This window comes from Thrips palmi, unplaced genomic scaffold (genome assembly GCF_012932325.1).
Source record: "Thrips palmi isolate BJ-2018 unplaced genomic scaffold, TpBJ-2018v1 HiC_scaffold_17, whole genome shotgun sequence".
NCBI classification, from domain to species: domain Eukaryota; kingdom Metazoa; phylum Arthropoda; class Insecta; order Thysanoptera; family Thripidae; genus Thrips; species Thrips palmi.
In genome coordinates, this window is record NW_023144626.1 from 4,140,986 (window position 1) to 4,162,366 (window position 21,381).

Below are 21,381 nucleotides of genomic sequence, written 5' to 3' on the forward strand. Positions count from 1 at the left end.
CGCTAGCCGAGCTTGGCCTGCATGGAGATGCGATCGAAGAAGCCTTGCTCCGGCGAGTACGCGGGTGAGTACGCCCCGCGACGGGGTCACACCTATTTTACGACTGTATGAAAACAACTCGTGACCCCGCGCCAGTCATGACCCCTCCTGGCGGCGCCTGGCGGTCATCGGGCGGCCGCGCTCTTCGCCGTCGCTGGAGGCGCTGGAGGGCGCCGTGCCGCTGAAGGGCACCGTCAACGACGACGCGCTGGGTCCGGAGAAGGCGGCACTGACTCCGAGGGTCGTTTCCGTCGCTCTGTCTCTCTCGCACCCACAAGAACGCCCAACGAGTGCGAGAGAGACAGAGCGACGAAAACGACTCTCGGATTCAGCCAGCGTGGCCGCAGGACGCCCCATTGAGCGGAATCCGACCACTGCCGGGAATCGCGACGGGCAACGTGAAAAAAAAACAGTTCACTGTGGGGACCGGCGAGAAAAGGGGTGTTTTGAAATGGATTTAAAACTGGAAATGAACACGAGCCACTACTCGCCACGGCCATACAAGGCCCCTCCCCTTTTCCTGCGGTCCCTTTCTTCTTTCTCCAGCAGACTGATTCCGGGAGTGGTCTCTGTCCCTCTCGCACTCGCGGGGCGTCCCGTTTGGGAGCGAGAGAGACGGAGCGGCGAAAGCGACTCCGAGGCGACTGGCGCCACGCGTCTAGCTTTGATAACGGTGGGGGCTGCAACGCTTTGTAGGACGACGCCCGCAAAAAGTCAGTGGACGCCCCTCCCCCTTCCCCTTCCCCAGGCAAGCAGTGCAGCCAAACCGACCTTCTTCTGAAAGCAAATCGGCGAGCGCTGCTAGCGCTGCTTTGCGGCTGAAACGGATGGCCTTCCAGCATTGTCTCGTCCGGCAGGCTAAATGCCGCATAACGTTCTCCAGTCGGTGGTTTTCTGCAAGTGTGGGGTTGCACAAAATAAAAAGTACAAAAAAATAAAATACATTTAATTCGAAGTATTAGTATGTTAAAGACATCAGACCTAGAAAAGACCCTGAGAAGGTCCTCATGAAACATTAAAACAGTACAAAAAATAACTTATGGTAAAATAGGAAAAATAGGAAAATACGTCAAGAAGACTTTATTTTTTACAGTCATGAATGCGCAATGGATTCAACAGTCTATCTTAGTTTGTTCGCTTAAAACTTAGCATTGTTTCTTTTTGCGGAAGAACGCGAAAGTTGCCACGACGAAGGCCAGGGCGAACAGTTGTCCGACCACGTACACCTGAAAAGATAAATAGGATCCGAATTACGATAAGATATAAGAGATGCGGAGATGTGAGGGTTACAGACAGAGTCTACGCCACTAATACTAGGACTCACCCAGAACCGATCCCAGACGCCAGTCCAGACTGCAGTAGCTATCGTCCTGGTGGGGTTCATACTAGCTCCAGTGTACATTGCCTGAAAATGCCAAAAAAAACTGTTACGTGGAAGATTCGTTTATCACTCCACCTGACCATGCTCAGTGTGAGTGATGCACAGTGGGCCAGAAGACCGGTACAGAGGCGGTCAAAATGTCAAACGCGTTTTAGCTCTTGGGGTCGACCACTGATTTCTCTGTACCTCCACGGTGCAGATGCCGAAGACGAGCATGCCGAAGTGCAGGCCCGGTGTGGGCGGCGGGTTGTCGATGCTCACGGCCACGGCCCCCAGCAGGATGCTGGTGACCACGAACTCGGCCAGCACCGCGGACCACGACGACATGGAGTCCAGGGGCCGCGTGCAGCACGCCGAGTACGTCGGCGTGGTGAGCTCACCCACCGCCTGCTGCACGTCCGGGGGCACCACGATCTGGAAAGCAATCCATTTGCTGTGCAGTTTTTCAACAGTGCAGATGAAAAAGGTGATTACTGACGGTAGAAAGTAAATGTCTGCAGCATGCGAGGTTCTTGATGTACACAGTGGCTGTAACCAGGCCTTGACCTTGGCGCCGGGCTAGTTTCTCGGCCAGGCTGTTGGGCCCGATATGTTCAACAAGGCTTCGGTGCCACCAGGCAGGGCGGCGCGTCCCTTACAGCGCGCTGCACCACTCGTCCGAGCAAACTTGAGCTTCCCTCCCAAACCAGCGGCGTGCCGCAAGCCGAGCGAGTGCAGTGGATGCGAATTTGATAGCACGCCGCTTCGTTAATAAATCACTTTGGGACTTACGTAGAGCGCCCCCATGCCCACGAGCGCGCCCAGCATCTGGCTGACGACGTACACGAGGACGCGCGTCCACCGCAGCCCCGCGAACGCCCAGTTCACCAGCGTCACCAGCGGGTTCATGTGCGCGCCGCTCACGTTGCCGAAGATCTGGAAGGACAACAACATTCATACCGTTATTCGTTGTGCGTAGAATAACAGTGCAGCTAGAACTCCAGGGCGGAGGACAACGTACACGCCTCAGCTCTTAGTCGCAATCAGACCTCGAATTGAACCCGCGAATGTGTCAGTGGATCCCTAGGTTGGAGGTAAACCCACTAGTAAGTGTTTTGATTCGAGTCGCAAGTCGCTCAAAAGCAGGAAGAAAATGGCACCGCGCGGATTGGATCAGGTGGCGGAAGGGTGGCCACTTTCCGGCAGCTTGGGCCATGAAAGGCCGTGAATGACATTCCACTCAATTACGTCCTCAAGACACCCCAGCCATGAACTTTCCTCGTAACGACCCCCCTCTCCCCTCTCTATCCCTCTCGCTGTGAGGCACTCTATTCTTTTCAACTAAGTACCCATCCACGGCATTGCCAGGCCCACCGTAAAAGGAGTAGCGAATGAATGAACCAGCAACTAGACGAGGCGGCTGACGAGGGACGGGCGGGCAGACGGACGGACGGACAGACAGACAGACGCGCCAAGTGTGTGCTTCCAGGGAATCCTTGTTCCAGGAACCTCGTGGAGTTTGCGGGCGCGGATGCGAAGCCAGAGTGAAGTGAACGCTGCACAGCGCGCTAGAGGACCGGTGGAGGTGATCGAAATCCCGGACAGGTTTTGAGCTCCAGTTCCACGCTCTGCTAAAACTTAACCCACCGAGGTGCACATGAAGACCCCCAGTCCGAAGGCCGCGCCGCCGTACACGTTGGTGGAGGGCTTGGTCATCTCGATGAAGGCCCCCGCGCAGCCCACGAACATGAGGAGGGCGGTGGCCAGGAACTCAGAGCCCGCGTCCACGATCCAGTCCCTGTGACACGACACGCTGTAAAGCACGCGCCTACGCGGGGAGAGTCTTTTGGAGTCTTATGTCTTCTAACCTTGATCTCTCCGGTGCGTCCCCATCCTGCTGCGGAGTCTTGGAATCACCTGCAATCACAGACAGAAACAGAATCAGCATCCATCACGAGGAATTTTTCATTTCAGACGCCAGGTGCGATCAGAAGAGTCAGTACGATCAGCCTGCGTGGTTTTGTAGCAGATCGAGTTCTTCGATTGTTTTGGGGGGATCGCAGCCGCACTCGCGTTCATTCCAAGCAACCCCGGAAGGTGTTTGTCGATGTCCTTCGGGACGGTCGGGAAATTCTCAAAAGTCAAACGGCTGCAACCGCAACCGATTGAGCAGGCGTAAGTGATGTCGGGCCCGGACTAAGCCGGGCTTAATCGAGCTCTTATACAGCGAGGGTCGTAAAGATAATCCCCGATAAATCAGCCCTGGGCTTCAGAGAAGGGGAGGGCGGAGTGCCGCGCGGACGTGTCGGCGGGCAGGTGGCGCCAATACGAACGCGAGGACCGCCTGTCATGACATTGACAATTCCTGTCGTCCAAAGAGGTAAAGAGCTCCAGTTTTACGTGCACCTTTAATTTCCCTCCCCCTCCCCCATTTTCCAATGCCGACCTTCATTACGACGTCGTTACGGCAAGACGTGTGCACGAGTCGTTTGGAAATTTCACCTCATTAAATTTGGGGCCCGTTAAAGCGGTGTCCGCGAGGTGAGAACAACAACCTGCGAATAATGCGCGGTGGCGCGGACGTCGTCGTGCGAATAATGAACCTCAAACGTCGTGCGAATAATGAACGTCAAGGAAGCGCCACGCTGCATCGGCGCCTGCACGCAGGGCGCGCCTTTATGAAAACCATGATGAAAGTTGTCGACGAAGACATTGTTTTCGTGATTCATCTGGCTGCTGGAAACATATTAACAAACATTCGCTGCGTATTTTGATGTTGTTGTTGCTGTTATCTTGTTTTTTGCTCATGGCAGAGATCAATGAGGCCCATCTCCTCGCAGCTTTCAGCTGGGCGTCGTCGTCACATGATTGAAATGCAACTCAATATTCTCGTAAACATAATACCGCGCTGCCTCCCCTGCTAGCGCCGCCGACAGCACGTCCGGGCCCCGCCGGGGCATCCAGCCAGGGCGGCGAAGCGGCCAGGGCACCGCCTGCTCGAAACCACGCGTCTAGCGAGTCTGGCGGGCGGGTCTAGCGGGCTGTGTGGTGCCCCTGATGGATGGCGCGGCACGGCGGTGGCCACCGTGCAGTTGAGCCGTGCAGCAGCCTGAGAGCCGTTATCGTCCTGTCTCTCTCGCACCTATACGGAGCACCCACGAGTGCGAGAGAGACACAGCGATGGAAACGACTGCGCAGCCGGGTCATTATCAGTGCGCAGTGGCCCCGAAGCGGCGCGCCGAAACGCGGAAAACTGGCAAGTGCGCGAGGGAAACCCTACACACGCGCGCGGTAACGGCGGAGCTAAATAGGGGGAAAATAAAACCAGTGTGCGTTTTCCGCCCCGCTTTTATAGGAACAATTAGGGTGGCCCACTTGTCGGGGGCCGTGTTGCTGGGCTCGGCAAAGTATTGCCTCGGCCGGGGGACGATCCGGACGATCCGGCCAGGTGTTTGGGCGGACAGCCCGCTCGGGGCTTCCTACCGGCATCCTCCAGCAGAACAAGATTGATGTGGTGTGCTCCGCTTCGCCCTGCTTCGCCCCAGCAGCCTGACCCTTCCAACGAGGACCGGCCCCGCAGCGCGGCCCTCGATACCGGGATTAAAAAAGGAGGGAATTAATTTAACGGCCTTCACTGTTGAGAAAAAATTCGGGAAACGGATAAAGTAGTGCCCTCCAAAAGGAAACTCCGGCGAAAATTTCCGCAGCCTTCGCTTTTCCAAAAGATCAACATTGTACTAGACCTGCAGGAAGTTCATACCCCAGGGCATACAAGTCTTTCGGGGACTTTCCAAGATCCAGATCACAACTTTCGAAAAATTGAACAAAAGTGACGGAAAGCTACGAAAATTGACGCATTGGATGTGTCGTTTTCCCGGTCGTGCCGAGAGTCGCTCCAGTTTCCTTCCGCGGCACGCACGGAGCGGAGCAGTGCGGCTCTGCGGTAGTAAGACGTTCACACTCCGTACACACGTACTCGACATGACATAATTACGCCGTCGGGGCGTATAGTAGTTGTCCAGCACGTGCCCCGTGCACACTCACACACACACACACACACACACACACACACACACACACACACACACACCAACACGCAGACGACGGCTGGAGTCATAGTGCGCGCACGGTGCCCACCGCGCGGTTGGCGTCCAGCAGACTGATTCTGAAAGTCGTTCTGTCTTTCTCTTTCGCACCAATATGGAACGCCCCACCAGTGCGAGAGAGACGGAGCGACGACAACGACCCTCGGAATGAGTCTGCAGGTCGCCGACGACGCACTTCTTCTTGCGCGCTGCGCTGGCCGCGCTGGCTGCGCGGAGTCCGGCTGGCCGCCTCGACCGCAGAGTTCCCGAAACTGGGCGACAAAGTGCCATTTATCTCCAGCCGTGGAGCAGCGCCGATCGCGCGAGCCAAGCCCTTTGTAGCGGCGCTAACACCGGCCGGCAAAAAAAGGGCGAAAATGACTCCCTCCCTGTTCCCCCCCCGAATTTTCGCAGGACGGCCTGGCGGGCACGTGAAAAAAGCCTAGAGGAAAGTACGCACGGCGCGCCCTCGGCCCACTGCAGGCTGATTCCGAGAGAGTCGTTTTCGTCGCTCTGTCTCCATCGCACACCTAGGGCATGCCGCCTAGAGACAGAGCGACGAAGACGACTCTCGGAATCGGTCTGCTGGTTGACCTAGTGATTTCGAAGCTTAATCGCCATTAGCAAGAGAGGCCCGTCGATTCACAGACGGCCATGCCACTCGACCCAAAACGAGGATCGAGTAATCGACCTCGATTGACACGCGATTACACTTAGGGGCGACCCGGCGCATGCGTCTCCGCGGCTGTTTTATCATCGAGTAGCCGGTGTGCGTGCGTGCGTGCGTGCGTGCGTGCGTGCGTGCGTGCGTGCGTGCGTGCGTGCGTGCGTGCGTGCGTGCGTGCGCGCAACAACGCACTCGACCTGCAATATGGATCGAATAAGGCAGCTTGTCCCCGAGGCCGGCGCTGCCTTGGCGACGCCCGCCACTGCCACCGCGGCGGCCGAAGGGCGCCGGGCAGGCAGCCCACCAGAGAGACCACCAGGCAGCCCACCAGACAGACCACCAGGCAGCCCACCTGACTAGCCAGCCCGCCCGCCCAGCTAGCCCGCCCGCCAGCGCGCCTGCAGCATAGGCACCCGCGCGGCGTCCGAGCCTCGCGGTGGTGCCTACCCCGAAGTTCGCAGGCGCGAAGCCTCCCGCCACGCCCGTGCCGCCCGTGCCCTTGTCGGCCGGACCGAGCCGAACGTGTTGGCGCAGCCGTCTCAATCGAGAATTAGAGTCTCGGAGGTGCGCACCATCGCCTCGGGGGCACTTACTCGTCGGCGACAGCCGGGGCCGCGTCTCAACGCGTGGCGGCCGGTGCGGTACGCGGCCCGCGGACTGATTCCGGTCTCTCTCGCACCTACCCGGGACGCCCTACCAGCGCGAGAGAGACAGCGCGACGAAAATGACTCACAGAATCAGTCAGTAGGACGGCGGGGTCTTGCTTGACGTGCGTCCATTAGGGGGCCGATGGTACCGAACGGTGCGCGTCTCTCTCGCACCTCTGCGGGACGCCCCCTGAGTGCGAGAGAGACGGAGCGACCAAAGCGGCAGTCAGCACTAGCCGCCAAGATACGGATCGGAAAGGATACTCGCTCCGCACTCCGCGGGGAGATTGATATAACCGGGCAAAACTGCTTATCGTTGAATCGCGCGGCGCGGACGGCAATGCGCGGCAATGTGTGCAGCCAAAGGAATAAAGGGCAGCAGTAAAGCGGCGGGCGTAACAGGGCTTTGGGTTCATGCGGGAAACTAGCGTCTTAAATCGTATTGCTGCCTGTGGTTGGACCTGCACTCACACCTGCACTCGAGGCGTAGGTCAGTGTGGCCACTCGCCTACACTGGCTGGAGGTGGTGAAGGCGCGGGTCACCGATAGTTTGCGACGAAACGACCTCTGGTTCGCGCCTGTCCAAGCGGGGCAGCGTGTGTGAGGATGTGTGTGTGTGTGCGTGTGTGTGTGAGCCGCACTGCCCTGGAGGTAATTAAGACCCGTGTGTGCCGGTGCACGTCGTGACCCCTATCGTGACGTAGCGTGCCGGATCAGGGCGCCAGGCTGCGCCAGCGCGCCAGCGCGGTCTCAATCCGAACCGTGCTCGTCGTCGCGCTGCCTCTCTCGCACCCCAACGGGACACCTCAAGAACGCGTGAGAAAGAGAAAGAGAGAGGCGAAGGCGGCGGCGGCGTTCGGAACCTGTCCGGTCGGGAGGTCGCCTGCACTGCAAGGGCCCCTGCACGGCCTGCACCCCGCTGACGCATCAGAGAGAGACAAAGAGAGGTCTGACGAGGCCATTATTTAACGGCGCTAAGTCGCGGCGGTCCGTCCTGCTCGGCTCGGCTCGGCTCGGCTCGGCTCGACTCGGCTCGGCTCGACTCGAACGCCACTATTCGCACGACAGTCGACGTGATCTAGTGGGGTCGCGGGGTGTCAGCCACCCGGAAGGTCTCGCGGCTCGGCGTGGCGCGGCGTGGCGGCTGCAAATACTGAGGCCGAAGACTGACCCCCGAGCAGCGGCGGCAATTAGACCCGCATGGTGCGAGTACCCGCCGTGCGGCGCCACCATCGCGGTTGTTGTTACGTTGTTACGCCCTGGGATTGTCTAGGTCGCCCTCGGCCCTCCCTACCTGGTGTCTCTCCTCCACCTCGTTGTTTCTGTTTCACTGTACGGAGCCATTGCCGGCGGAAAAGCCCTCGGTGCGAGCGCGCCCTGCCGTCTTGGAGGCGTATTCCGCCCCCTCTCTCTATCCCCCCCCTCTCTGCCGCACCCCTTCCCCCTCCCCACCCGGACGCGCTCTCAATACGCTATTCTGCTTCTCCGGAAATGCGGAAGGCCGGGAATAAGGGAAGGGATGCCCTCAGAGGCGTGCAGGCACATGCCCCCCCCCCTCACACACAAACACACTCAACACACCTGCGCTGACACAGGCAGACAGACAGACAGACAGACAGACAGACCACCTTCCCGTACCGATAGCCTGTCAATGCATGTCCCACTGCGCCTCATGCACTACTTGCGCTTGCGACAGTGTAAGACAGACACTCGCCACGTGACCACGTCACTCCAGCCGTTCCACGCGGAAAAAGGGGAGAGGCAACCGACCTATCTCTGAACTACTCCTCTGCCGGCTGGGGTGCCTCTGGTCCCTGCTGAGGTAGGGCCTCCCACGCCCCCCGCCCCCCTTACCCGAGTCTTTGTCACCGGAGCCTCCCGTTAATTGAACGGGACCTTGTCCGTCGCGCTGCATCGCCTCGAAAGTAGCTTTTTGTCGCGTCCGGCAGGAGGAAAGTTGTTTCCTCCCGGGCCAAAAGTTTCAGCCTCAGGCTCCAGAGGAAAAATACGAGCGGAAAATACGCAACGGCATGTGACGGGACCAGTACTCTATTTGGAACGTTACAGGTGCTCATGGGTGGAAGGACAGGAACACACACCCACACCCACATACACCCACACACTTACACTTACACAACCGTGAAGTGACGCCCTAACAAGCCCGTGGTAATTGGCTGGCACGCGAACAGGCCGAATCAGATTGACAACAAAGCGCCCGGTGCCGATTCACGCTGATGAGCCGAGCGAGCAGCCGAGACGCAGCGTCGTATCAGCGATTTTGAGACATTCCAACTCAAGCCGCAGCGCTGTGTGAGTCATGAGATGTCACAACGACACGCAGATTGAGTGCCTCGAGGCGCAACACCACACTGTGCGAAAAAATCACAGTGAATCCCGTTAATTTTTTTGCCGGGATTTACTGTAGTTCAGAACACAGGATTTACCGTGCCTGGCTACAGTATCTACTGTACCTGCTACAGGATATTCCGTACTTCACTCCTGTGGTACAGTAAATCCCGTACAAAGTACAGTAGATCCTGTTAAAAAAGTACAGTAAATCCTGTACTCTAAACTACAGTGACAGCTGTACTAATCACTACAGGATTTACTGTGATTTTTTCCCACAGTGCAATCAAAAGATAACGCAGGACGGAGATATGCGAAAAAAGGGAATTTAGACTGGGTATTGATTTTGTTTGCGTCTTAGCAGAGAACGCCCTCCGCCACACGTCACTCACACCAGAGGCAAAGGCAACGGTGCAGCCAACGTCAATGGGCTTAGTTACGAAAATTGTTCTTATTTCTTCCTGAGCTCGACAAGTTTAGTTTGAAGGGGCCCTTGGAAAAAAAGGGACATTACCCGCCGATCGTGGAAACTGACACAACGGCTTTATGGATAAGGCTATCGTGAACGCGAGAGCAGTAAAGCTGTCCAGGCAGATCGGTGATCCCTTTCCTAAGCCGCTGTTGACATCTTTACCATCCTCTGCTCGCAAAGCGGCGGAAGGAAGAATCTTCCAGTGTATTCTCAAAACAACGTCCCTTCGTTGGCCGTACTCACAGATTGGCTCCGGTCTGCTGGTGTCGTCCGCGCCCAGTCTGAAGATGGCCTGCAGCGCGTTGGGCTTGGCGTGACTGCGGATGTTGTCTTCGGTGGAAAAGTTCAAGTTCGAGCGGAATGCACCTGCGGGCCGACCAAGTAGCGTCAGATGCCGGGCGAGCCAACGGGCAGAAAAATGTGCTCCACGGAAGTGGCGTAGGCCTCACCTGAGCCGCCGGGGCCGCTGGTACCGGCGGAGAGGTCCAGGCACGTGCAGGCCTTCTCGGATGGCAGTGCCTCATGTTCCTTGCTCGTCTCGGTCCTCATATCGAACTGCAAAACAAGCGTCTCTGTCAGGCCGCGCCTGCCCGTCCACACCTGCAGATCCATTCCGAAGAGTCATTTCGTCGCTTCATCTCTTTCGCTCTCGTGGCGCGTGCCGCAGGGCCCCCGGGGTGCGAGAGAGACCCAAGCGGCTCCTCGGAGCCGTTCGGATACCGGCGCCTCTCTTCGTTGCTCGGTGTGAAAAACTTTTCTAAGCTAGCCATCCACCGGATGCGCGCTACTCGCACGCGGCGTTGGGTGACGGGACGTTCCACGGGGCGTTCCGAAATGACACTCGTGACCACCAAACTACCACATAGCCACGTTTGACGGACTTCTAGTTGCTTTTGTCAGCCTTGCCAGGCTGACGGCGTAACTATAGGCACTTGCAGTGTACCACTGCCAATTAGTGGCGAGTTCACAACCAACCAGGAACCACGCTAGGTGCCTTTTAGGTGGCGCGTGGCTCGCGAGGGGATCCCAAACAAAGTGGGCTGACTCCACTAGCCCTGGTGGGATACAGGTGAAGGTGGTCGATGTGACTATCCTGCCAATAGTCTCTTTTTTCAATAAGGAAACGAAGTACCACCTACCAAAACGCACTAAAATTTAGCAGAAACAGTCACAACGACGCCGTTCCCACGTCTTCTGAACTGGTGTTGTCGTCCGAAGTCGGTGGCACTTGTACTTTAGTCCAAACTGTTCCGACGCGATTTTGAAGGTGCGGGTTGCAATGCCGTTCAGATACTGGCGTGCGTGTTCGATCCCTCGCCACGTATATACGCCAATCCAAACTGTTTACTCGAGGCGAGACTCGAAGGAAAGAGCAAGTAGCTTATCGGCCACCTCACCTCAACTTGAGACCCATGTTCACAAGATGTACTATCTGCGTTGCCATCTCCTCTACACGAGTGGAAGAATAGCAATCGTTCCTATCTGCTGTCGCACCTCGTTCAGCGCGTACTCACACGGGATGATCCTTCTTTTTTCGGACAGATTTTTTTTTTTGTTTCTTTTTTCATTTTGGAGCCTTGCAGTAAACTAGTAACATACCGACCTTTCCAAAGAGAAGTATCGAAATTATTGGAGCCGCGCGAGAAAGATCTTAATAATTAGTGCGAGAAAGATCGTATGTACCTTCCCGAGGAGGTTAGTGTTGACCTATCGAATAACAAATAACAAATATCTCAAGCTTGTCACATCTGAAGGGAATTTGAAAACCAGCTTGTCTCTTCGAAAGCAGCCAGGGAGACTCGGAATCCGAAAGCGTCTCGGTTGGTGGAGTGGCGTGCCGTGGCGGCGACGCCGGTCGCCATAGGGCTGAGAAGACAGTAGCCCCCACCACCATCCCAAGCCTACCCCACCCTTCCTGCCTTGCTTTCCTCACCCCCCCGCAGCGAGCTAAACATTCGGCGTGAGGACGGCGCGGGTGGTGGAGGGTAGGGAGGGGGATAGAGGGGGACGGGTCCGCGCTATGCCTGGTGCTGGGCAAGTCTAACTCGCTGCGCGGGTGGTTGCGGGTTGGTGCGGTAAGGTGGTGGGGGCTACTGTCTTCCAGTGCCTATTCGCGTCCGCAACGACGCGAGAGCGCAGCACCGTCGCCCCCAGATAGCGTGCGACGGAGCACCGCCATTTTCGAAACAGGTGGCTTGTTTTCTTCGTTATTAATGTACTTTCGTTAGATTCTATACTATTTTTGTCTGTGACTTTATTCTCTACGGAAGCTATGGACTCCTATGACCTCAAATGAGCGTGATTTTAGCAATTCTAATTTGTTAAATTTAATATTTAGCCACTTTTCCCCTCCTCCCCGTGTCAGCGCTTGGAGCAGACGCCACCGGAGGCATGGCGCGGACCGACAACATGCCGACTAGGTTAGGTCTGGACGTTCTTTCTCATTCTTAGCCATTAGAAAGGCATCTGATACAAGACAGCGTTTTTCTACAACAGCGAGCGGCATTTATTTTTGAAAAGTCACACCCATTTTATTCACTTAAAAGCGCAATATACGAATAAAAGCACAAAATCATGGCCAAACAGAGAACTCCAATTTGAAAAACCCGCTGCTCCGTCGCCCGCTATGTTTAGTTCCAGCTCAGCCACCAGAGGTCTCTGACTTTAGTTTGCGGACGCGAATCCTCTGACTTCCTTCCTCGTGCTTCAGGCCTCCAGGCTTGCTGCATTCGTCTCGCCTCGACGACAGGGCAGGCTACATCCGGAAAGTTCTTCGCTCTGTTTTCGCCTCTTTCCCGCGCGAAGCTCCTGGCGAGTGCGACAGGGACAGGACGAAGGCACTGTTCGGAATCAGCCTGCCTCGCTTCGCTCCGAGGAAGCGCCTCCGGGAGGTAGACTGCCACCTCGTAGGGCGTAGGCCTAAGGTAAAACCGTGTTGAAGGACAGGGATCCTGTTCCTTAAAAATGCCCCAAAGTAACTCATTCACCACTGTCCAGCCCCTCTGCTCTCGAGCCCCCATCTCCGCAGACGAGTCTAGGTCAGCGCCAGCAGCACTTCTCTTCGACCAGATCGCAACGAGTTGGTCACCAAAGAACCCTTCAACGCCTTTATTAGGGATCCAACTACGAGCGGGACAAAAAGGACTAACGACAAGCCCACAGAATAAATTATCGATTTTATTTTTGAGGCCTCCGTTTCATTTGGCGCTGGCTGTCGCCGTGAGGTGCAGGTTGGGCCTTTTGTCGCCCCTTTCTCCGATTCTTTCGCCTGCCTTCTCGCCTTCATTAACACATTCACGACCGGACTCGTTTTGGGCAAACTTCCTCTCAGGACCGGAGTCTGCTTTGACCAAACCATGCATCTCCCAGACCTCGCGACTAGATATAAGCACGAATCATGCAATAACAAAACCAACCAGCCGAAAAAAAAAATTCCGGGAACCCCGCGCCCGGACGGTCGCGAGGGCCATGCCCATTCACGGGTACAGGGTTCCCGTGTGGACGCCAACGACATTAGATGCGGGAACGCAGTACGGAAACACGGTTCCCGATCAAAATGAGTACCAAAATCATTTTATTTTTCAAAAATAAGGAAGAAAACGCAAGAAGTCTCAGTTTGAAGCTTGTATGGCCGTTTTTGAGTCCGGGAACCGTGTACCCGGACGGTCGTCAGAGACATGTCCAGTCCGGGAACACCGTTCCCGTACGTAAAAGCGGCCCAGCAAACTAAATGAGGGTATTTTTGGAATCAGCGGAGCGAGCCCAGGCCATTCGCATACTTTTCGACCTTTTTTGAGATGTTACAACCAACCCGATTTCCACGCGGCCTTCTTGACATGCAGCAGAATCGGGCCGTGTCAAAATCGAGTTGGTTGTAACAGCTCAAACCAAGTCGAAAAGTGTGCGAATGGCCTGGGCTCGATCCGCTGATTCCGAAAATACCCTCATTTAGCTTGCTGGGCCGCTTTTACGTACGGGAACGGTGTTCCCGGACTGGACATGTATCTGACGACCGTCCGGGAATCATGTACCCGTACCAAATTCATCGTACGAGGTCCGTTCAAAAAGTAACTTGCGTCTTTCGTTGAGGCGGTTCCAAAAAAATATGTCTCATGATCGTGACAATTCTGTGAGGCGAAATCGGAAAATCGGATTTGTCCGGGAACGGTGTTCCCGGATGGTCGTCTGGACTTTTTCCCGTACGGGAACGCGTGTTCCCGGACGGTCGTGAATGTGTTAAACTGTAATTGGGGAGGTGGGGCACGGTGTCGCTGATTACTGGACAACAGCCGAGCCAGGCCGAAGCCAGGCCGAAGGCTGGCCGGGACGACAGCACCCAACTTCAGGAACCTATATTATCGCGTCTCGGTGACAATAATTACCTTGGCGACGGCTTAAAGTTTTGTGAGGTTATCTGCGACTCATGTTTACTCTGCACACACTGCCGTCCCAGGCCTTTTGCCCCCGGGCCCTCGGTGCCCGGCGGGAACTTAGGCAAAAAGTTTTAATTTGCGTCTGTTGGTAGGCAAGTCACTCCCTTCCCCGCTCCCCCAATTTGTATCATGGCACTCCAACAACAGTACTGCACTACTGCCGAGTGCATGGGGGACTTTTGGACTTGAGCGCGGTAGCGTTCGGAGAGCGTGGTGGGGCGAGGGAGGCCTCGGGGCCCGTCCTGGTCGGTCCGGCAGGCAGCCAGTCAGTCACAAGTTTTGGCGGGCATTATTTAAGTTGAGCGGATTGTGTACATTGGACTCGATGCGAGTGGGCTATGCAAACCGCAGCATGTGACCTGCGGCAAAGTGCACGGCGCCTCCCGGAGACACGAAATCCGATTAAGTTCTTAAAGCGTCTCTCCAGGCAAACAACTAGCGGAACATTGGAGACGAAAAGTCAAGCCATGCTCACCATTCGGCCAATTGAAAGCTGCCGGCAGCATTTCTGCGAACAGATCGCAGATAGCGTAATCTTGCGCTCGGTGCAACTACTGTAAACCGAACATTTGGCGCAAAAAGGAGAAAAGTCGGGCAGCGCGGCGGCTTGGCGTGACAGCCCCGGACCGGGAAGCCCTCCGAAGTTTTCAGCTAGGGTCGGAGGTGGCACAGCTTCAAAGCCAAACTGAGTCCCGGAAATAAAAGGGCTTTGTGTGCGACGCGATCAATTTAGGAATCGGCTGCAGACGAGGGCGGCCGCGCGCCGCACCTCGATACAATGCTTCCCGCCTGTCTGTCGGTTGGGACAGTCAGGCTCGGACAGCTACGAGTATTTCCGTGACAATGGGACTCTGATTCAACGGGCGCACGCCGCGTACTCGGACTGCGTAATCACAAGGGTGGGAGTATGTGTGTGTGGGACTGTGTGAGGAAATGTGGGTGTGAGTGCGTGTGTGCGTGTGATGAGGTCAGTGCGATTGCTTTCAGCGCACGGTCAGCCTAGCCTCAAAAACGCCGCACCGGCAACCCGACTGGCTCGGTCGGTCCGGTCCGTGTGCGCTGGCGGACGGACTGGCGGAGCGCCGTGGGGGTAGGCCACCCATCCAACGCCCGGCGCGGGCAATTCAAAACGCACGCTGCGGGAAAGTTTAACTTTGCGCGCGCAGCACACGCGGCGCACGCAGACAGCGCAGGTCGGTCGGGTTGCTCTCCTCAACTTGGTGCTCTAGAACATGGAGCGTGTTTGGAAAGGGAGGCGAGGCGGGTGGTCGAAGGAAATCGAATCTGTTCTCAGCCCTCTGCTCTATGCCCTCCTCACTCAACTGCCCTATCTCTACTCCACTCCTTCAGCAGTCGACCCCCTTAACGCCCCTCCCCTCCCCGTCCTCCCCCGCGACCGATTCCGACCCGTATTTCCTCCTTAACAAGATTTGTGTGCCGGTTGGCTAACATGTTTTTGGCGCTGCGCGTTTCAACAAAATATCGCAAGGCTGCCCCTGCCGTCCGGGCGCCGCATCAAAATCGTGTGGAGGAACGAACAAGGTTCCGGGTTCGATTCCGGGAGCCTGTTCTTTTTCAGGTGCACCCATCGGCCTTATCTAGTCAGTAAGTATGAGAGCGAAGATGAATAAGGTGTTCTTTTTTCTGAACTGGATAAGCTACGGCCCGAGCTGCACGTCAACGGGTTCATAAACGAATGAAGTGCTCGCCCCCGCTTGGTCCCCACGCCTTCGTGGGCGGCCATCGCCACTTTGACCTTCCCCAACCACCAGAAACTTGCGCAGTTCCGACGCGATTGGCGAATCGGGATAGTTGGCCGGGAGTTTGCTCCAACCAAGACCCGATCATGTGGCGATGAGCTGGGCCGGCACTTCCACAACGCGCTGCCGCCTTGCCCCACGGAGACCGAAGCGTGACTGATTCGGTGAGGGAGTCGTCGCCTCGGAGGTCCTGGGAGAGTACAGTAGAGCAGTGCAAGACTGCAGATCGAAGGCGCGCTTAGCTCCACACCGCCGGAGCTTCGTCTTTTTTTCTGTAGCTGCGTTGGTGTTCTTTTAGCGAATTCGAGAGAATCCTTGTGACAAATGTGTCAGCCTGTCTTGAAACGAGGCCAATGCCACTGGCATTGCTAATCAAAACACTGGTGAAAGGGCGATCGGCCGCCGCGAGAGAGACGGGGGCGGCCTTTTCTTTGGGGAGGAGGAGGATGCCGTCGTGGCCTTCGCCGTCCCTTCATAAAAGCGAAACAATAAAATAAGGAAACAGCACAGGAAGCAAGCGAGGGGCGACCGCAGTAGGGTTATGGACAATGGGGCCGTGGATTCACTGACAGACGCGGAGCCGGGGCCAAACTTTCTCATAATAAAGACCGGGCGAGTGCTGAGCGGTGTACGCAACGAAAACACCAACAGGACGCAAATTCTTGTGGCTGCTTCTGCTTTGCTTCGCTGAAGGTTGACGTGAAGGGTAAAAGTGGTTCGTTACTCTCATGTTCTGCAAAAAAGAAAAACGAAAAATAACTTTTGTAACTTTAAAATTTTTTTCCTCCAAAATGTCAATTTAAGTATGAGGGTGAGACCTCCAGGCTTGGGGGGCTGCACTCTCCAATGCCCATCCTCATCAGGCTCGGACTGGCCAGGGCAGACAGGCAGAAAAATCTGCCGGGGCCTTTGGATTTGTGACCAGTAACGTCACGAAGTTGGTCAAAAAGTGATTGAATCTCCGAAAGTGGCCGTTTTCGCTGAATTTGAGCGGCCACTGCTTCGATCTAGTTGCGGCCAACGGCCTCCTTCGATGTCCTAGTATTCTTAAGACCCTACTCTTTCATGCCCTGTATCGGGAAGACGTTGACCACAACGATTTTGCCTTTGACCGCAACGATTTTGGGACCAAAGTTGGTCAAAAAGTGGTCGAATCTCGGAAATTTGCTGATTTTGCTGACTTTGGGGGGCCACTGTGTCCAATCTAGTAGCCGTAAAAGGCCTCCCTCGACGTCCTAGTATTCTTAAGACCCTACTCTTTCATGCCCTGTATCGGGAAGACGTTGACCACAACGATTTTGCCTTTGACCGCAACGATTTTGGGACCAAAGTTGGTCAAAAAGTGGTCGAATCTCGGAAATTTGCTGATTTTGCTGACTTTGGGGGGCCACTGTGTCCAATCTAGTTGCCGTAAAAGGCCTCCCTCGACGCCCTAGTATTCTTAAGACCCTACTCTTTCATGCCCTGTATCGGGAAGACGTTGACCACAACGATTTTGCCTTTGACCGCAACGATTTTGGGACCAAAGTTGGTCAAAAAGTGGTCGAATCTCGGAAATTTGCCGATTTTGCTGACTTTGGGGGGCCACTGTGTCCAATCTAGTAGCCGTAAAAGGCCTCCCTCAACGTCCTAGTATTCTTAAGACCCTACTCTTTCATGCCCTGTATCGGGAAGACGTTGACCACAACGATTTTGCCTTTGACCGCAACGATTTTGGGACCAAAGTTGGTCAAAAAGTGGTCGAATCTCGGAAATTTGCTGATTTTGCTGACTTTGGGGGGCCACTGTGTCCAATCTAGTTGCCGTAAAAGGCCTCCCTCGACGCCCTAGTATTCTTAAGACCCTACTCTTTCATGCCCTGTATCGGGAAGACGTTGACCACAACGATTTTGCCTTTGACCGCAACGATTTTGGGACCAAAGTTGGTCAAAAAGTGGTCGAATCTCGGAAATTTGCCGATTTTGCTGACTTTGGGGGGCCACTGTGTCCAATCTAGTAGCCGTAAAAGGCCTCCCTCGACGTCCTAGTATTCTTAAGACCCTACTCTTTCATGCCCTGTATCGGGAAGACGTTGACCACAACGATTTTGCCTAGGCTATTGACCGCAACTTGTGTGGGAGCGGTAGACTCACAAAGTTGGTCATGAAGGGTAAAAACTATGATGATCGGGGGCCTTTTGCCGTCTTATCTGCCGGGGCCTTTTTGGGGCCAGTCCGAGCCTGATCCTCATCAGTCTCGGTGGACGCCAGCGGCACGCCAGCAGAGTCTCGCCATCGGCCGGTGCACACAACACCCTGATTTCCCGACGGGAAGGGACAAATAATTATTTGTCTTGGGGAGAAAATGGAAGCTAATAATTTACAAACCAGAAAAAAGAGAGGGGCAAGTCGGCGGAATTCCCCATGGGCCCCCCGGGCGGCGCGGCTGTGGCGCTTCCGGACCCGGTACCCGCAGGACGCCGCCGAGGGGGAAGCACTGGCAGCTCTGGCGGCACCGAACCGAGATTTTCATTTTGTGGCGACGCGACGTCAGCGACCCTCGACGCGACACGGAGGCAGACAAGTCCACCGCCATCCTTCACCTTCACGGACCCACGTCGCTAACCCCGCTATCTGGCCAGTGCAGGCGCGAGCGTGCCCCGCGCGTGCTCCACGCGTGGGCAAAGGGCGGCAATGTGTCACACACCAAGGCCGCGGGTGGAAATTTCCAGTTGCGCAATGTGAGAAAACAGAATTAGGAGGTTGAGCCCCATTATCAGCCCAACGCTGCGTGGCCCGCTCTCGTGTCCAATTGAAAAGCAGCGGACTTGTCTCCCGGTTTCCGACCCGAACGCTGTTTTAATCGTCTGCAAAAGCCCGGCGCCGGCAGTGATTGGAGATCCCCGGCCGCTTTACAGCGCGGGCCCGCTCCGCTCGTTCCGCTCGCATCGCCGCCCCGTCACTGCCATGAAATATTCATTGTCTCGTCATGTCAGCCGAGGCGGCGAGTCGGCTAGCAGCGCTTTCGCCGCTCTGTCTCTCTCGCGGCCCTGGGGCACGCCCCGCGAGTGCGAGGGAGGCAGGGCGACGTCGGCCTCGTTCGGACACAGCGCGCCGGCTAATGGCTGCGCAGCGCAGCGGCGATGGGTCGACGGGCCGCGCTGGGTCGTCGCAGGCCTGGCTGGGGTGGACGCTGCACGTGCCGCCATGTGCTGTGTATTAGGGGTATTCGCGCGCGAAGCCAGCCTCAACTTATTTGGGTTAATAAATACGTCCCGGCGGCACGGCAGCAGTCCAGCTGTTATGAAAAGCCCTCCCCTTGCCGCCCTGCGCGCTGCGCGGCGCTGCGACTAAGACAGTCCCCAGCGCGGCAGCGCGGCAAGGTGTTCGCAACAGGTGATTGTCCTGCTGCTCTCAATGGGACTGCGCTACGACTTGGCGGCACGGCGCGGCTCGGCACGGGGAAGTCAAGTCCTTTCGCTGGGAGTTGGGCGACGGCCGCGCGACCAATAGGGAGATTCGCCGCGGCAAACTTGCGTCATGCCGTCAACATCAGCGCGCGAAAGGCCATAAAAAGTTGCCCGTCGGAAAAAAAGGAAAAGAGGGGGATTGGATGCTGGACCTGTGGCACTTGGTAGGGGTAAGTTTTGGCGCGAGTTGTTGCGGAAAAATGGTCGTGATTTTCTCCTACGTGGATGGATTAAGTTGGTGTCCGCACCGCTGGCATTGTGTTGGCGCTGGTCGAGGCCTCAGAGGCCCTGCACGCCGTCACGCACGCTCTGGGACTTGCCTTCCCAGGACGGTGGTGAGCATGCCACTCATTTCCCTACAGGCACATCCCGCCATCCCTTCCCAACAGCCCTCTCAGCCCGCGCAGCTTTTAGCAGTTATTATTTTGACCCGTCGTCACGCACGCTGACGTGGCGACTGCGTTCTGCCCGCCCAGCTGAGCGCATGCGGGACGTGGGGGGACATGGGGGTAGGGTTGCTTGTTCGAATCAACTGAACTCTGCGACCTGGAAAGTACAAAAGTCAGTGGACGACGGCTCGACTCAGCCATTCCCGCCTTATCAGCTCCGACACCGCAACAAAGGCCTTCTCCGACTTCCCTGGGTGCCGCTATACGTGGCAGGTGGCGCGAGAGGGAGAAAGAGACATTTCGGCTTTGTGCACCTCCGCTTTTCTGGCGGCGTCCCCCTCCGCCGTCCGTTCGCCTCGCTTCTTGGCTCCTCTCTCGGCCGGCCGACGCGCCGGTCTATGAAATGGCCCAAAGAATGGATACATTCGGCAGAATGGCTCAATAGAGCTGTCAGTCGTTCTTACCACAACTAGTTCCCAAGTTGTTTCTCGGCTCTCTGGTTTTCCGCGCGACGGCGTCTATACTGCCACTCGCCCCACCAAAGGGATGACGGGGGAGGGGGCTAAATGCCCCACGTACGTGGCTTGGATTCGCAAACAGGTGTTCTCGGCGGCCCTCTCCTTTTTTGCTCGGCGAGCTGCACGCCGGAACAGCGTGGGGCCCCATTTGCATCCGTGAATAGTTTCTCTTCTTGATGACATCGGTTGGTCGATTCCGGGTCCCTTTCTGGATTCGCCTTGCTGTAAAAACGTTCTCACCCCAGCATGAATCTGAACGAAAAAAAAAGTTGTTTGTTATCCCTTACCTCCCTTCTTTTTTCCGCCCACCCTGTACTTTCTCCGTGCCGTCAATGGTTTCAAAGTTGGCGGATTGATTTGTGGCATCCCTGGTTCCCCCTGGTTCACGAGGTGCTACCTCTACCCGGACAATCTCATGGCAACGCGATCCTTTCCGCCGTCGGCAGCCACGGGCAGCCATGAGGCTGGCCCGCTTCCAGCTTCCACCAGTTTCCAGCGTGGCGGCCCGGCGTAGCGGGCGGCCCGGAAAGCGAGAGGCACGGAGTTCGCTTCTTGGCAGCGACGCCCTCTGTCGGCCGCAGCGGAAAGCGGAATGGCATTGTAGAGCACGACACACTGTCTTGCCAGTCTTGCCTCGCCGGCCAGCCGATCACAACAAAGCCTCGCACCGCCGCCCAGCGCCGCCCCTGGCCACCCCCAGCGCTATTCATCAGCCCGGCCGGACAAACACTTTAAAAAGCCCCCGCTTGCTCCGCCTGCCCCGCTTCTTAGCACTCACCGCAATTGGACAGAGAGCCGGTCGGGCCGGACGCTCTGGCGGGGACAGAGTTGAGGTGCCTTCGCTTCTCCGGCCGCCTCTCCTGTCCCAACTTGGACGACCCCGTTCCTCGTCCTCCAGTCCACATTTTCCTTGATCGGAAAATGAGACGGGGCCGGTCTCAAGTTCGCGGCAAAATGTTGAGAAAGTGGAACTATCTCCTGGAAGAGGACGGCGGGGAAAACAGCTGGGACACAACAAGGCCAGCCGACACGAGATCTTTATTTATTTCCAATGCCACAACCGTGGGAAGGTTCTAAATACTCGACAATTATTGCCTGTGTGTTTGTAAAGCGCGTGGATCTCTGGGAGGGTGCGTTATGTGTGATTTGAGATCTTCGAGGTGAAGGCACAGATTTTGAAATGTGCCACCCAAGTGCAAATTACAAGGCACATGGAT

General features: G+C 56.4%; 1 protein-coding gene across 1 annotated transcript; it reads right to left on the minus strand.

The window, feature by feature from the left end:
* Positions 1 to 1,102: 1,102 nt before the first annotated feature.
* On the minus strand, positions 1,103 to 10,971 carry LOC117643751 (aquaporin-2-like). Its single transcript, XM_034382826.1, has 9 exons — positions 10,756 to 10,971; positions 10,066 to 10,171; positions 9,860 to 9,982; positions 3,268 to 3,316; positions 3,047 to 3,197; positions 2,192 to 2,335; positions 1,607 to 1,834; positions 1,364 to 1,444; positions 1,103 to 1,265 (listed from the first exon to the last, which is right to left on the minus strand). The coding sequence occupies exons 2-9, from the start codon at positions 10,163 to 10,165 to the stop codon at positions 1,185 to 1,187; spliced, it is 957 nt and encodes a 318-aa protein (XP_034238717.1). The 5' UTR covers positions 10,166 to 10,171; positions 10,756 to 10,971; the 3' UTR covers positions 1,103 to 1,184.
* Between the last annotated feature and the right edge of the window lie 10,410 nt (positions 10,972 to 21,381).

Excerpts from the sequence above, each read along its gene's own strand:
- LOC117643751 (XM_034382826.1), bottom strand. The coding sequence starts at position 10,165 with ATGAGGACCGAGACGAGCAAGGAACATGAGGCACTGCCATCCGAGAAG. Across the intron at positions 3,198-3,267 it reads GACGCACCGGAGAGATCAAG|GGACTGGATCGTGGACGCGG; the intron begins GTTAGAAGACAT and ends GTCGTGTCACAG. Across the intron at positions 2,336-3,046 it reads GGGTCTTCATGTGCACCTCG|ATCTTCGGCAACGTGAGCGG; the intron begins GTGGGTTAAGTT and ends TTGTCCTTCCAG.